At 33.2% G+C, this 15327-nt stretch overlaps 1 protein-coding gene across 1 annotated transcript in view; it reads right to left on the bottom strand.

The window, feature by feature from the left end:
* Positions 1 to 14846, bottom strand: part of LOC118199009 (beta-hexosaminidase subunit beta-like) — a 115259-nt gene extending 100413 nt beyond the window's left edge. The window contains exon 1 of the mRNA XM_085813645.1: positions 14546 to 14846. Within this exon, the coding sequence (XP_085669771.1) occupies positions 14546 to 14845 (300 nt within the window). The 5' untranslated portion in view covers position 14846. The remainder of the gene's footprint in view (positions 1 to 14545) is intronic.
* Positions 14847 to 15327: the final 481 nt, after the last annotated feature.

The raw sequence follows: 15327 nt of genomic DNA, 5'->3' as shown, positions 1-15327 counted from the left end.
CATCTAACACCCAAAATTAAATTAAGAAACTACAGAAGCTTTATAATATAATAACGTGATGCTATAGTGCTGAAAAATGAAAATTATTAGCTTAAAGGGACAATTTGCCCAGATGAGCTATTAATATCGTTTTGGCATTTTGCGTTCGTTCACTATAAACGGCATTTAACTTTTCAAATTGTTGCCACCAAATATTAGAGCCCTGCATTATATTTAAAGAAATTAAATAATGAAGAATCTGTATGAATGTATGCATATTACTCGCACTGTGAAAAAAAACTACCTAGAGATATCAAAGTTTGAATAACGCTGTGCTCCACTCGAATATGGGTATCTGGAAGCCTGAATTTTGAATTTCTTTTATTATCGTTTTCATATTTTCTAAAACTTTAACGAATGTTTGATTTAAAAAACTCAGCGATTTCAAAGCGAGCAATGGCAACACCGTACGGGAGGGGGAAGCATTTTATCTCTAGTGCCTGAGACTGTGTATCGGATATTCTAAAGATAAGATCTTTTTAAATTATTTTGTGATATTACTGTTGAATTGAATTTCATGGCTTAAGTGCGAAGACCATGATGTTTGATAAATAACGGTAATACGCAAAACGTAAAAAAAAAAAAAAAAAAAAAAAAAAAAAAAAAAAGAGTCCCTTCGGGCGTAATATAAAATCTGAAAGCCTTAAGATTTTTTTTCCCTTTCAGTCGTTAAGAGATACACAAAAATAATGAAAGAGTTACTCAAAGGTATAATGAAATCAATCTTCCACAAAGTGTCGAGGTATGAATATGAAAATTTATTTTAAAGTTCTTTTTTAACCTTTTTCTTTGTTTTGCCTACGATTTCGTCAAAACATGTTTACAGCAAATTTTCTGTGAAGTTATTAAACCCGCTTTTTTGAAGCACTTGTTATGCTTCGTATATTTTTTATATGATGATATTTTAAACCGGACAACTGTTTTTGAATGACACTTGCGTTTTAGGATTAGACGATTTGATTTAAAATAAGCTTTCAAATTGAATAAAAGCTCTAAAATTGGTTAATTGTTTTTAAAACTCATAAATGAAGATCATCGTACCGCTAATAATTCATGAATTTTTCACGTACAGCATTAAATTCAGTTATGAAATCTTCCAGAAAGTTTTAACAAAATGTTTAAATCCTCACGCATTTTCATGAAGTAAAATTTCGAGTTCCTACCCATACATTGTTGAGCACCATGCAATATTTGACGTATAATCACACGATTTATCATTCGGCACGTTCCTTACTTTCTTGACAGAATTCTTCTTGATATCGCTCTGTGTTTCAAGTTAAAATTGTGTGTGGGGGGGGGGACACGTTTGGAGAAAAATTCGCTATTTTACAAGTAGTTCCCAGGAATTTAAAAGCAAATGATTTCCATAGCGTTTTCGAAGTAAGGAAAAACTGATGATGTCACAATGTGCATTCATATAGAGACTATCTCGAAGGAAATTTCAGCCAAAGTAGAATATTCTATTTCGTTTTTCCAGTTAATTATAACCATAAAATAAGTTATAACTTTTCACAACGGAAAAAAAAACAAAAAAAAACAAAAAAAAAAAAAAAAAATCAATGCTATTGGAAACGGTCAGTTGTAACTGCAGTCTTACACTATTGCGCCACCTAGATAACTTTTAATTTAAATATATTGTTGCCTTCTATGGGTTCGTGGATTTGGAGTAATTGATGACAACACTTGATGAAGCATCAAAACACAATTTATTCGTCAATATTACACAAGACAGTTCAAAAGACGCGTTACAGTCGTCGAAAAACTACAACAAACACGCTGAAGCAATCAGCAACACAGCCTTCAGGCTATAACGGTGAACACAGCTTCACGGCAAAGCACTAAAGTACAGCTCCCGACTCGGTCGATCGCTTTCGAGCTAATCTCTGAACTCAACATATTGCTATTATTACTCCGAGTACAGGTAGGGTATCTATAGTTTTTGACTTGTCTTCGAGAATATTCTCGGGAAAACCTGTAAGATTCGTTCTAGAATGCTTTCACTCCGTCTATGGCATACCGCCATTTTTGTCACCAAATGGGCGATTTTGCTCCAAATCCGGCAACCATACCTTTTAGTGCCGCTTTCTGGCAACCCTAACCCTGCTTTGCAGGGAAGCTATCTTACCTAGGCATTCCGTAACAATATATTAACTTGTTACCTGTATTAATTTCTTATATCATATCTTATATCATTATCTCCGATAAGTAACTAAAGTTTAGGAAGGTTCAAACTTTTAAAAAGAAGCATCACTTCCTGAAAATAAATCTAGAGCCTTCAACACATAATTAAGTACGACACACATTTACTTCATAAACTGCACTCTTGGGAGATATTTACACTGTGAGGATACACAGATTTCACATTATTCAATAGATGCACATGCATTTAAAAGCTACTTCTTCTCCTTACCTTTCTTAATCTATATTAAGTCCTCTTTTTTATTGTTCTATTTTCTATGGGCCTTTTATTTTTAATTTTCTGTCTCATCTTTATTTTACCTTTCAAATTCGTATAAAAATACACAAAGCTTTTTTTCTCTAAAATGCGAAATTGTCTCCTGTTTACATATAAACATGAATCCAGTTCGATAAAAGAAAACTACCTGTTAACCTACGACTTAACGAACTTTGTTAAGATAGCGGTTAGGCAGAAGAAACAAATTTCTTGACATTAAGTGGTGATAAAATCAACAATGATCGTTCTTTTCAAACAAACTGAATGAGATAATGTTTGCTAAAGTGCCATTCAGTAATGTCATCCATATTTAGATAGGACATTATCTTCGTTAACACTACACCCAGAAGCCGAAAGTGAAACCGAAACACATGCACCTAAAATTCCATATTTTATTAATACTTTGTAAGTCCCCTGTTGAAGGCCAATATTCCAGCAAATCTTGTTAAAACATTAAAAGTATTTTAGTCATTCACCGTACAAAACTTTAGCTGTGTTATTTCCTGGTGATGAAAAGGAAAAATATCTTGTTAGTATAACTTTGTTCGCTAGTATAACCCATGTTCTTTCGCTAGATTTGCTAACAGAACTGATAAAATGTGATATTGATGGACGCTACATTAATCTGGACACATAAAAATGGTACTTTAACAGTACTTAAATTAATGGTACTTAATTTAATTTAAGCTCTTTTAAACAGTATTTTTAAACTACAGTATTACTTACAGTATTTTTAAACTTAAGTTCTTAAATGGTACTTAAATTACGCACCCTTTCCCAATTTGGCGAATTTTACGGATGGAAAAGAACAATGACTTTTATTGTGAAAATTATGTAATTCATGCATATATATTACGTTGGAAGTATATTATCACATATATATACTCTGTCATAAAAAATATATGCACCCAGAAGGAAACGAACTACTATCACGAAACTTAACATGTAAGTAAAGTATGAGAAGATAAAAAAATGGTTACAAATTTAGAACAAAAGATTATTTTATTAATAAGTTATGGCATGGAAAAGGTTACAAATCACTAAGTAGTATAGCCATCTCTGGCAGCCATACAAGCCGAAACAGGGAGAGGCATCCAATCAAGAAAATCACCTATGAAACCATGCGGAAGACTATGCCATAATCTTTGCAACTGGTCAGTTAATACACCAATATTCCGGAACGGTTGCAGTTGCCTTCCAAGCATGTCTATTGGCGAGAGGTCTGGTGACCTGGTAGACCACGGGAATACGTAATATCCCTAAAGAATAATTCAGAAGTCAAACAACAAAAATCAGCGTTAATTTTTCAAACTTTTCACAGGTCTAGTTTCGATGGTTTTACCGAACCACCATCCTCAGCTGCAAAACCGAAAAATGAACAAGATAGGAAATAATGATTAGATAAGATAAGATTAGATAAGATTAAATCTTTCTGTTCTAGTTAACGATCCTAATTCCAATCCATCTTTGTCTTCTTCCTTTAAAGAAATTATGTTTTAGTTCTAGTTTCACCAACAGATGGCGCCACTTGCTTATTCTTGTCCAGGCTTTCTTATCTTATCTAATCATTATTTCCTATCTTGTTCATTTGCGGTTTTGCAGCTGAGGATGGTGGTTCGGTAAAACCATCGAAACTAGTCCTATGAAAATTTTGAAAAATTAACGCTGATTTTTGTTGTTTGACTTCTGAATTAGTATTTATTCGGCATGTTATTGCTTCTTAATCCCTAAAGATGTTGTCGGGAGAGCCGCGCGGTATGTGGACGAGCGTTGTATTGCTGATGAATGGCATCCGGGTGACTTGCTAGTACAGACAGTACAACCGGCGTTAAAATGTTGTCCACATAACTGCGAGCGGTCACAGTAGTGGGCGACTAGTCACAGTGTCTTGAAGGACGATGGTGTGTACCAACAAATCGATCCCTACACTGTCACACCTTGTGTAAGCTCCATATGCCGCTCGACAACAAATGCCGATCGGACCGCTGGCCTGGCCACCTTCACGCGCGTGTGCGTTGGTCATTAGCACTGATATTGAATCTGGATTCATCGCTGAAGGTCACAAGTCTTCAGTCGGTCACACTCCAGCTTGTCCGAGTTTGGCAAATATCCTGTCGAAATTGCCTATGATGTGTGGCCAGTGGTAGCCGTCTTAATGGACGTTGGAAGTATATACTAGCTTTGGCCAGTCGTCTCCGAAATGGTTTCCATTGATACTACCGGATGCCTGGAAGATGGTAAATGACATCGAATCGATGCTAGCGGCGTTGCTGGTGCGGAAGTGGCCTCTCTTATGATTGCGTGATCCTCACGCTCATTCGTGTTCCTGAGAAGCCCTGACCCTCCGCGACGGTAGACTATGCCTTCCGTGATGTATTGTCTCCAACTCCGAGCAACTACTATATCGCTCCAACCTAGGTTGCTGCTGATACGCCTATTCGACCAACCTGCTTCTCTGAGGCCTACAATATAACCCTTCTCAAAGTCCGACAACTGTTCGTACAGTAGTCGGTTACATCTCAGAAGCGTCTCTAGTCACAATGCCGTCCATCCAAGTTGACAGATTCGTTTGAATAACCCTACGGCATGAGAAATCATGCTTTTAAACTCTTCCGCCTGCGCATATCATATGAGCACAGCGCGCTTACTTTTGTCTCATTGGCGTAGAAATTTAAATCATTTGCGTTTCTCTTACCAGAGTACATTCCTGCCGAGTTTCGTGATTATGGCCCGACTTTTTCTTGGTGCATATATATTTTAGGGTGGAAATTTCGCAGTGATTGCTTTGAGAATGCATTTAAACCGTTATTCCTTTAGCGATTTTGCGGATAATACTCTTATTCTCACATAAAATACCCTTCTTTATTCTATTATAAGAAAATCTGAGTACAAATTTTAAAAACGAGTTTAAGACAAAAGATATTTCTAATTTTTCTTTAAATTATAAATATTTTTTGTCTGTCAAAGTCATTAGAACTTGGAGTACAGCAAAAAAGAAAGCATGCAAAAATGGCGACATTGGAAACTGAATATTTATCATGCGTAGGATTGCTTGAATTATTGCTATGTGAGTGGTTACAAGAGTTTGACGTATTCTGAAACATTAGCGATTTCTACTGCCGTAGTTGCGACAGTACGTAAATATCTACAGAGTTTAACAATTGGGTGGAATTGTTCCATTGATAGTACTTGACAGTGGCGTGAATGTCAAATACAAGCAGTTATTTTCACAAACTTCCACGATGTTGTTGCTAAAATCCTCATCAATCCATCTCCTTGCTTTTTTCTTTGGCGAAACAGTCCAGATCATCAGCTTCTGAAGAAGTTATCTATTGTTACGGATTTGGTATTTAAATAGCTAATGTTAGTAGTAATGCAGTGTAGCGCGTGATGAAATATTAAAGGAAAGCTAAGTCGGAAAATTAAAAATACAAGAGCACGTGCATTTAACATTTGATAAACATCTCTTCTTGACTTCGAGAAAGTTCCAGAAGTTTCTCGCGCGCGATTTGAAATTTTATAAAAAGGAAGAAAACATTCAGTTCGTTGTAATTTTAGTTAGTTAGTTGTTGTTTTAAGAGTTTGTTTAGAAAACTGCTCTTGTTGACTGTAGCGAATTCGTGGATTAGCTCTCTTTAGCTGTTTTGATTAAGTTCTCTTGAATGTTTGAGTAGTTAAAAGATAACTACTGTAGGATATTGTAATACTGAATGAATATCTGAGGGAAATTAAGCATTGTAGTTGTGATAATAATAAATCTTATTCATTTTTCATTGGACTTGCGCGTTCAATTCAAACTAATCTGTACGCACGTAACACTATATATAAACACTCGCAGAAGTGGAATAAACAGCGGAATAATTGAATGATATACATTCTGTTTAGAGCTTCTGATACTTCTAAAACCAGCATTTAGCTTTGGCAATATGCTAAATTTGCTACATCTACCCGACCGTGAATATACACACCATGAACCTCCTGACAGGAAATTGTTCTCGGTAGACTTGACAGAACGTTAATTGTTCAACTGTGAATATTAATTCTTTATATAGAAATGCTTGAGTTCAAGAGAATATTCTATCATGTTGTTGTGACTTATCTCACTTGTCTGACAGTAACATCAGCATAAGCCCACGAAATTCATCGTGGAAGATTGAGCCTGTCGGCAAGAGCCTTGAGCACCACAAAGGTGACAGCACGGCTTCGCTGTTTTCCATCCCCCCAATTTTGATGGGGAACACCCCGGGGAGGATAGGTCGAGGTCTGCCACCCCTCTTCACCTAACACCAACTTCTTAAGAGGACAATGCCCCCCATGCAGCAGAGGCACTATACATTTTACAAACATCCATGGCTTCTCGGGGATTCGAGCCCAGGCCCTTGGGTACAGCAGGCAGTGTCGCTAAATACTACCCCAGTTGGGTGGCTACGCTCTATCATAATTTAGCAGCAGCTTTAAGAATGGAGGTTATTTTACCGGAATTTATAGTTCGATCATGGGTATATGGGATCTACCATACAGTAAAACTATTAGTTTCTTACAAGAGTATAATATATTGCCGAGTAATCGTCAATGTTCTACTTTGCAAGAAATGAAGTTTTATTCGAGTCAGTCAAAGAGCACATGGCGATGCTTCAAATATATGGAATCGGTGGGAATGTGAGTATGCAGTTGGTTTACAGTAGTGAATCGCCATTTGTTACTGCCACCAGATTCATCTGTTGCTGGCCTATGGAAATGACATCAATGAAATTTTGCATGGAAGAATTCAACATAGCTGATATTACTGTTTATGGACTGAAATATTTGAAGACTTAATCGTAGAGACTTCGGTCTCTTCTCGAAAAGAAGAATTAACGTTGGCCGCTTTCCGCCACCTCAGTGGATTCTCATCGGTATTTGCGGAGAAACTAAAGAAATTTTTTTAGTTACAGCACCAGACCAAACAGCCACAATTTGATTAAATGCAATCAACGAACATATCAAAAGAGGAACGACCAATTTAATCCGACTCCTGGGCCACCTGCAAAACATTAGAATTCGAAAGAGACGTTTTCGAGCTTTTTAGAATGAACACCAAGTTCATTTAGTGGATCCATATTTCAGAGTTCATACGCAAACCATCGAAGAGGTATGGAAAGAGACGTTTTCGAGCTTTTTAGAATGAACACTAAGTTCATTTAGTGGATCCATATTTCAGAGCTCATACGCAAACCATAGAAGAGGTATGGAGCTTTTCAAAATGGCGCAACAAGGAACATAGGGGTATAACAAGATACCATTTGAGGTCGTACCAGTGGAGTTCATGAAACTGTAGAAAATTGTAGCTTGAGTAAAAAACCCTTCGAAACCATTTTAGCGATTGCCAAGCATTTTATACCCCGAAATAAAGAAAAACTAACCTTATAAAATGACCGCCAAAGTTAACCAATCCTTCTCCGTTAACAAATAAGTACTTAATTATGAATTATATATATAAAGCTAATGAATATACTAAGTCCCGTTTTCAAGACATGAAAGACGCAAATTAAATTCCGTCAATCGACCCTGTCGAACGGATAATATAAAACTGTCTTTTACTGGGGGGGGATTGCAGAGTATACATTTATAACTCCAGTCCAGTTAACAGAAAAGTACCGTACTATTTTGAAGAATTAAATTAACAGTGATTTCAGACGGTTCTGAAATTACTGTTAATTTAATTCTTCAAAATAGTACGGCACTTTTTTAGTACGGTACTGGACTGGAATTAGAAATGTATACTCTGCAACCCCCCACACTAAAAGACAGTTTTATATTATCCGTTCGACTGGGTAGATTGACGGAATTTAATTTGTGTTTCTCATGTCTTGAAAGCGGGATTTAGGATATCTATTAGATTTATATATATAGCATCGTTCTAAGGCAAGTATTTTGGCACAAAATATATTTTCTGAAATGATATACCAATTATTTTTCCCTTTACGATTATGCGACTCAAATTATACTTAAATATTAAATTTTATAAAATTTGGCGAGAAACTTGACGAGAAATTTAAACATTTATCTTAATACGCCTTTTTTAAAATTTGGCCCCCTTAGCGAAATTCTTAATTTATGGTAACCTATTTTCCTCTCTCTTTCGATGTGCACGAGCGAAAAAAAAAGAATCCATCATTAATTTTTTCAAATAGTTTTAACTAAGTATAAAAAAGAGTTGGCATTATTATCGCTTATAACGAATATGCCAAATTTCAAATACGCCTATACTTAAATTTATGTATATTTGGTAAAATGAATTAAAAATCTCTAATTTTTGCACGCATGCCTAGGAATACAGCTACTTTAAGGTGATTCCAAAAATTTTATACGTTGTATTTCAAAAATTGTTTCGAAAAATTTACAAAAATTACTAAAAATACAAATTTTAAAGTAAATTAGAAAATACCTGCGAATTTTATTTGGATTGAACTTTAGTTTTGAACTTTGAAATAAAAAAGCAAGTAAGTTAGTAAAACATGGTATATTAACAAATGCATATAAAACTAACGTATATTCTAAGTCGCGTTTCGAGACATGAAAAATACAAGCTAAATATAGGCTCAGTAGAACGGGAGACATACATTTATTTTTTTTTTGTACAGAGTGTACTTATGTATCAAACAAACATACAAACATACATGTGTACGTACATTTCCGAATTCGGACTCGATAATAAAAAAAATCTGATCTGTACACCACATGACTTCCTTGTACGGAATATTAAATTATACGCATTTTTTTCTTGAATTTCATTTAAATTGATTGGATTGAATTAAATCTACTTCGTCGACAGCGCATAAACCACAATAGAAGAAATGCACTCTTTAAAATTCACTATATTTGTTTACTATAACGACACTCTGAATGCACAAAATTTATATCATTTGAAGAATTATCGTTGCCACAGGTTCTATTCAAATACTATAATAAAGCTAAAACGATGTATGAAAGAAATTAAGCAAACAAAACAGAAAAGAAACAGTTTTTCACAAACGATTTAGTATTTCTCATTCAATTAATTCAGTTCTCACTTCGAATACATACAAATACATAAAAACTCAAAATATCTGCATTAAAAATTACGAAGTAAATCTTAAACACTTATTTCCTCGAAAAAATTCCAGAAAGGATTAAGCATGATTTAATTCGCAATAATAAATGAAGGCATTATTTTTGTGTTGCGAAGCTTAGTCTCTCTAGATTGGCAACAAATCTACAATTCTGCTGCTTCAAATATAAACAAATATGCCCGCCATGTTATTTAAAACTTAACCGCATTTAAACAGCTTTTAAATTGTTGATAATTGTACAAATATTGCTTCCAGAATTATGAAAGGCATAAAAACCTTAACCGTGTAGGGTTTATATTTATTTTAACTAACATTTATTTTAAGTTTAAACTATCTTTCCTGTCAAGCCTTACTTTTCCCTGGAACTGCCAATGCCAGAGTATGTAAATTTTTAGTAGAACGCGCAAGGATTCAAATTATCTGCGGAAGTATTCTGAGTTAAATAGAAAGGGGTGCTACTTTGGTAAACGGTTGCACGGATTTTGGCGATTTTTTGGCGAGCGATACGACTTATAGTAAACCCATTGCTAGACAAGTTATTTATGGTAACCGATACTTTGTTGTCATTTTATTTAAAAAATAATGCGTTTTATTATGCATAAATTCCGTGTTTTAAATATTATTTATGACTTCTAAATAATAAAAATGAATTTAATTTTGCATTTTTATTTGAAATAAAAATTTTATTGTTTATGATATTTTATGGAATTTTATGTTGTGAGTGATGTAATGAATGACGTCACATTATTTTAAACGTAATTGGTTTTAATATCTATAAATTTAATCTAATGTTTTAAACATTATTTATGGCTGTTAAATATTAAAACACAATTTAATTTTGCATTTTTTAAATATGATTTTATTATGAATGATTATTTAAATAATTTTAATTCTAGGCGTGATGTAATCAGCTCCCTGATTGGTTACTGAATATTTGTGCATTACCGCGCCATTTTAAAATTTTATTATTCATCTCTTCGAATTCCTCAGATTTCAAAGCGAATGGATGTCTCCGTTTCGAAGATGAATGTTGTTAGTGGTAATTACCAAGAATTGTTGGTATCGGCATAAAAAAATTGCCGTTTGAGACCTTATTTTGGCCAACCTGGATTTCCTAATCAAAGATTTATTTATTGTTACAAGGGTCAGAGGAAATTTATTTAAAATATTTGAAGGAAACCTCGCTAATTGCTTCTTCAATGAAGTGCGAGAAATGTGGATAACAGATGAAGATTTTTTTTTTCCTGGTGCTTATCAATATGCGTATAGTAAAATGCTTAAAAAAATGTAAGTACATATTTTTCTTTTACTTTATTATTGTATACTTCAATTTTTATTAAAAATTTAATACATATTTTTTAAAATTTCCGGAGATATTTATTGCCACATGTTTTAATGTTAAATAATTATATCCTATAAAACTTATTTTAAAGGATTTGAATTTAAGTAACTGAAAAATTTTAATTCTTTTAAACGTTGGTATGATGTTTTCAATTCAATATTCAATTTAAGTAATATTTTATTCCAATTAAATGTTGGCGCAATGTTTTTATTCTATTATATGAAAGTAAGAATTTAACCTTACTTTAGCATTTTATACTCTTAGTAAATGTATTTATTTATATTTGTCAGCCATCTTAATGAAAACAAGGTTTTCAACAAAAAATTAATCCATTATTTTTAACGATATTTATTTTTTTAAAGTTTCGAATACCTTACTATGCGTGAAATACGTAAAAACAGCATTTTTCAAGATGGCTGACGACTGTAAAAACCGCGCCAACAATTGCGCCAATGTAAATCGCCAAAAATCCGTGCAACCGTCTACCAAAGTAGCACCTAAAAAGGAAACGAGTTCGAAGTGTGCTTTTCTTACTTCACGAGCGCGGAGGTGGTTAGTTAGAAATTGAAGAACCACGCGTTTCGGCCTATGTGCTTGCCTCGGCCAATTGTTAATCTTTCAACGTAATATTCGGAGTTTGCTGAATTATCAGCGGTATTTTAGAACGTGGTGCTGTTAGTTACGTTTAGAGAGCCTCGTAGTTAGTTACTTGTTAATATCTCTTTTCAGTTTATTATTTTTATTTTACCGCCGGGTCGGCGTAGTTTGTGAGCGTCAAGAGCACGCATTTGTAATTTCTAAAGTTGAATAAAAAGGGACTTAAACCCTTCTCAAGACTCTGTCTAATTTCCAGTTTCAGCAGTCACCACTTTGTTGCGTGCAGGTTGGAGGCGCGCAACTTTACAACCGGAAGATAAAAACAACATAATTCAATCATTTTTAAAGCAAAAAATATACAATTTACAAACATATAAGAGTAAAGAAACTGAGATCACTGAGTCGGGTAACAGAGTGAATATATATATATAAATATATTTATATACGTTTGGTGCGGCCGATTGCAACCAAAATACGAGGTGCACATCTACATGTTATAGCAGTCCTATATACAAAATTACAACTTTCTGAGGCTACTCGTTTTTTAGTTATGCGAGATACGTACGTCAGAATTATTTTTAAAGCAGTTTTATAATTTTTTTAAAGGAAAAGAGTCTTTTATTCTGTCCTTACGTACAGATATCACGCAAAAACATCGTTAAATTGCATTCGGTAGCGGTCAAAATGGATATTTTCGTTGAAATATTTTGCCTGAAACTTTTCGCGATTACAATACTTCCTTTTTACTTCGTACAAGCAAGTAAAAATGTTACAAATCGTTAAAGAGAATAAATTAGAATTTGTAATTTAAACTGACAATTTCTAATTTATTCTCTTAAATGATATCTAGCATTTTTGCATGAAAATTCTTTATCAGTAAACTCAGTTTAATTTGATTAACATCAGGAAAGAATAATCTAAACTTTAGGCAAAAAATGAAACTTTTATCTCATCGAAATATATGAGGAGATAGATAATCTGTTAGCATAACAAAAACTATAAATACTTTTATGATATTTGTATTTTGTCTGCAGAAAGCTCACAGAATGACAGGCAAATGGTAGATTCTCTATCTGCATTCAAAGAATTTACATTTTGTCTGCTGTTTACATTCGTAATATACAATGGCTCCTAAAAGTGTTCGTACACTTATGATTTTCATTGAAATAGAGCTCTATCCATTAATTAAAAGTAAACTTTCTGAGTGAGATTTTAATAATAAGATCTATAATCAATTCGTAACAAAATTACACGAAATATTGTTAAAATATAGCGAAACTTTATTTTTAAGAAATTAATAATCAAAAAATGACAACATTTGATCTCACAAAATTCTTCGTACATTTCAAAAAAATCTTAACATATTAGTAAATATTTTCATTTTTCGTTAAATTAATATTAGTAGGATATCCTTTAGCGTCCACAACAACTTTTAAGCGTCTGGGAATAGATTTTACTAGTTTTTTTTTTTTTTTTTTTTTTTTAATTTCTGTATCAATGTTCATCCATTCTTCCATCATGGCTGTTTTGAGTTCGCTTTTCGTTTTGATGTTGTGTTTTCGTACTCTAACCTCCAGCTCTTTCCAAATGTATTCTATGGGGTTTAAATCTGGCGACCTGAGGTGGCGTTTTCAAAACCTGTGGACACTTATAGAGATATTACAGGCGAACGTTGAGAGCCGTATACTTAGGATCGTTATGATGATTAAAAATAAAGTTTTTTCCAATACCCAAATTTTGGGCTGATAGTTTTAAATTTTCTCTTAAAATATTTAAATAAAGAGAATGATTCATTATTCCATCAATAAATACCAAATAACCTAGTTTGATGCTGTCATACCCCCCCCCCCACACACACACACAAGAACACCACCGCCATGCTTAACTGTTCCAACTAAGTTCTTAGAATGAAGTTCCTCATTTTTTCTTCTCCATACAGTTACTGGACCATCGGAACCAAAAATGTTAAATTTGCTTTCGTCAGCAAATAGGACATTATTCCAGTACGTTTCGGGTGTATTTATCATTGAGTTCGCGAATGAAAGCCTAAGCTTTCTGTTTTTCTCACTAACAATTTTTTTTACAAGCAGAACGCCCATGTAATTCAGCTTCTCCGAAAACTCGTCGAACAATTTAAGGTGAAATTGAAGTAGAAAACTTTGCATTAAATTCTGCAGAAACTTTTACAGCACTCAAGCTTGGGTTTTTCACAAATTTTTTAATACTAAATCTCTCATCACGTTTAATTAACTTTCTCGGTTGACCTTTTCTTACCTTGTTTTCAATCCGATTTTCTTCTTTAAAGCGTTTTATCACATATTGCACTGTGGAATGGGATAAATTAACTAATTTAGCGATATTTCGAATTGATTTACCACTACTATGGTGAAAAATTATCAATTTTCGAATGCTGTTTGTAATTTCTTTACGACTGCGACCCATTTTTCAATAATAAATAGAATATTATGAAGTAAAAAATAAAAAATTAAAGCAAACGATTTTTTAAATTCCACCACAATGCAAAAATTGAAAAAAGTGGCAAACGATAATTCTGTCTTTGATTTTATCCAAAAATATTTCAGCGTACGAAGACTTTTGTGAGATAAAATGTTTATCATTTTTTTATTAGTAATTTCTTAAAAATAAAGTTTCGCTATATTTAAAAAATATTTCATGTAATTTTTTTACGAAGAGATTATAGATCTTATTATTAAAATCTCATTCAGAAAGTTTACTTTTAATTAATGGATAGACCTCTATTTCAATGAAAATCATAAGTGTACGAACACTTTTGGGAGCCACTGTAGCTTTATTAGAACAAAAAACATAGAGTCATCAAATTCTGTTAACATCTAATTTTTTGTCAAAAATATTCAATAATAAGTTAAAATTTGCAGTAAATTATTTACAACCCATAGCGCAAAATATTTGTCTATAGATTCTATTATTAAACGAAGAGCCTTCTTAAAAGCGTTTCAAAAAAAAAAAAACATATATATATATATATATATATATTCTTACCGGCAAAGGCAGACGAACTTCTATATACGTAATAAAACCCGAAGAATCCTGTAACAGAGAAATTACCGCTAAAGCTGATAACAGGGAGAAAATCATAGCTGTGCTTGCGAATGTCAACCAAGCGTACGATGCCTCCTCTGAAACAAGTTTTCGAAACCACTTTCTTATATACTCGAATTTAGGCCAATCAGACAGCATTGATAAAGATATGATATTCTCCGCTTGTACGTCAGCTGTTTCTTCTTCGGATATTATACTTGAGAAACGTTTTCTGCGAAGTTTGCACAATTTTTCGCCCATGTTTTCTTTTCTTTAATTAAAAAATAACAGTTATAAGAAAAGAAGCATACCTAATGAATTTATTTCATATGATTTAAAATTTTGAAAGCTGAAATATTTTCAGATTTTAATTGAAAGAAGTGGTAAAATTTTGAAAAAAGTTAAGTAAATAAATGTTCCTTTTGGTGAGCACGTTTAATCATCAAGTAACACGAGAAGCTAGTTGCAGTTATGAGTTTCGTTCTGAAGCAACAGTGTGATAAATATAAGCTCAGGTTTAGCATTAATAACATGTGAATTACGGAGTCTCATTTCAACAGAAATTCAAAACAGTGTTTTAAATCAAGATGACAGGATCGAATAAAATAGGAAAATTCTTAGAAGCGTATCATTATTAAAAGACTGAGTTCATATGCTCATAATTTTACGTGATGTAGCAAGGACTGAACACTAAAGGTTAAACTATGATTTCACGGCATTCGCAGAAAATCTTGTATTAGCCC

Source organism: Stegodyphus dumicola, chromosome 3, assembly GCF_044657685.1.
Source record: "Stegodyphus dumicola isolate Sdum_Otavi_A_Nest chromosome 3, ASM4465768v1".
Classification (NCBI taxonomy): Eukaryota; Metazoa; Arthropoda; class Arachnida; order Araneae; family Eresidae; genus Stegodyphus; species Stegodyphus dumicola.
The sequence above is the reverse complement of the archived record's forward strand: the minus strand, read 5'-3'. Positions and strand labels throughout refer to the sequence as shown.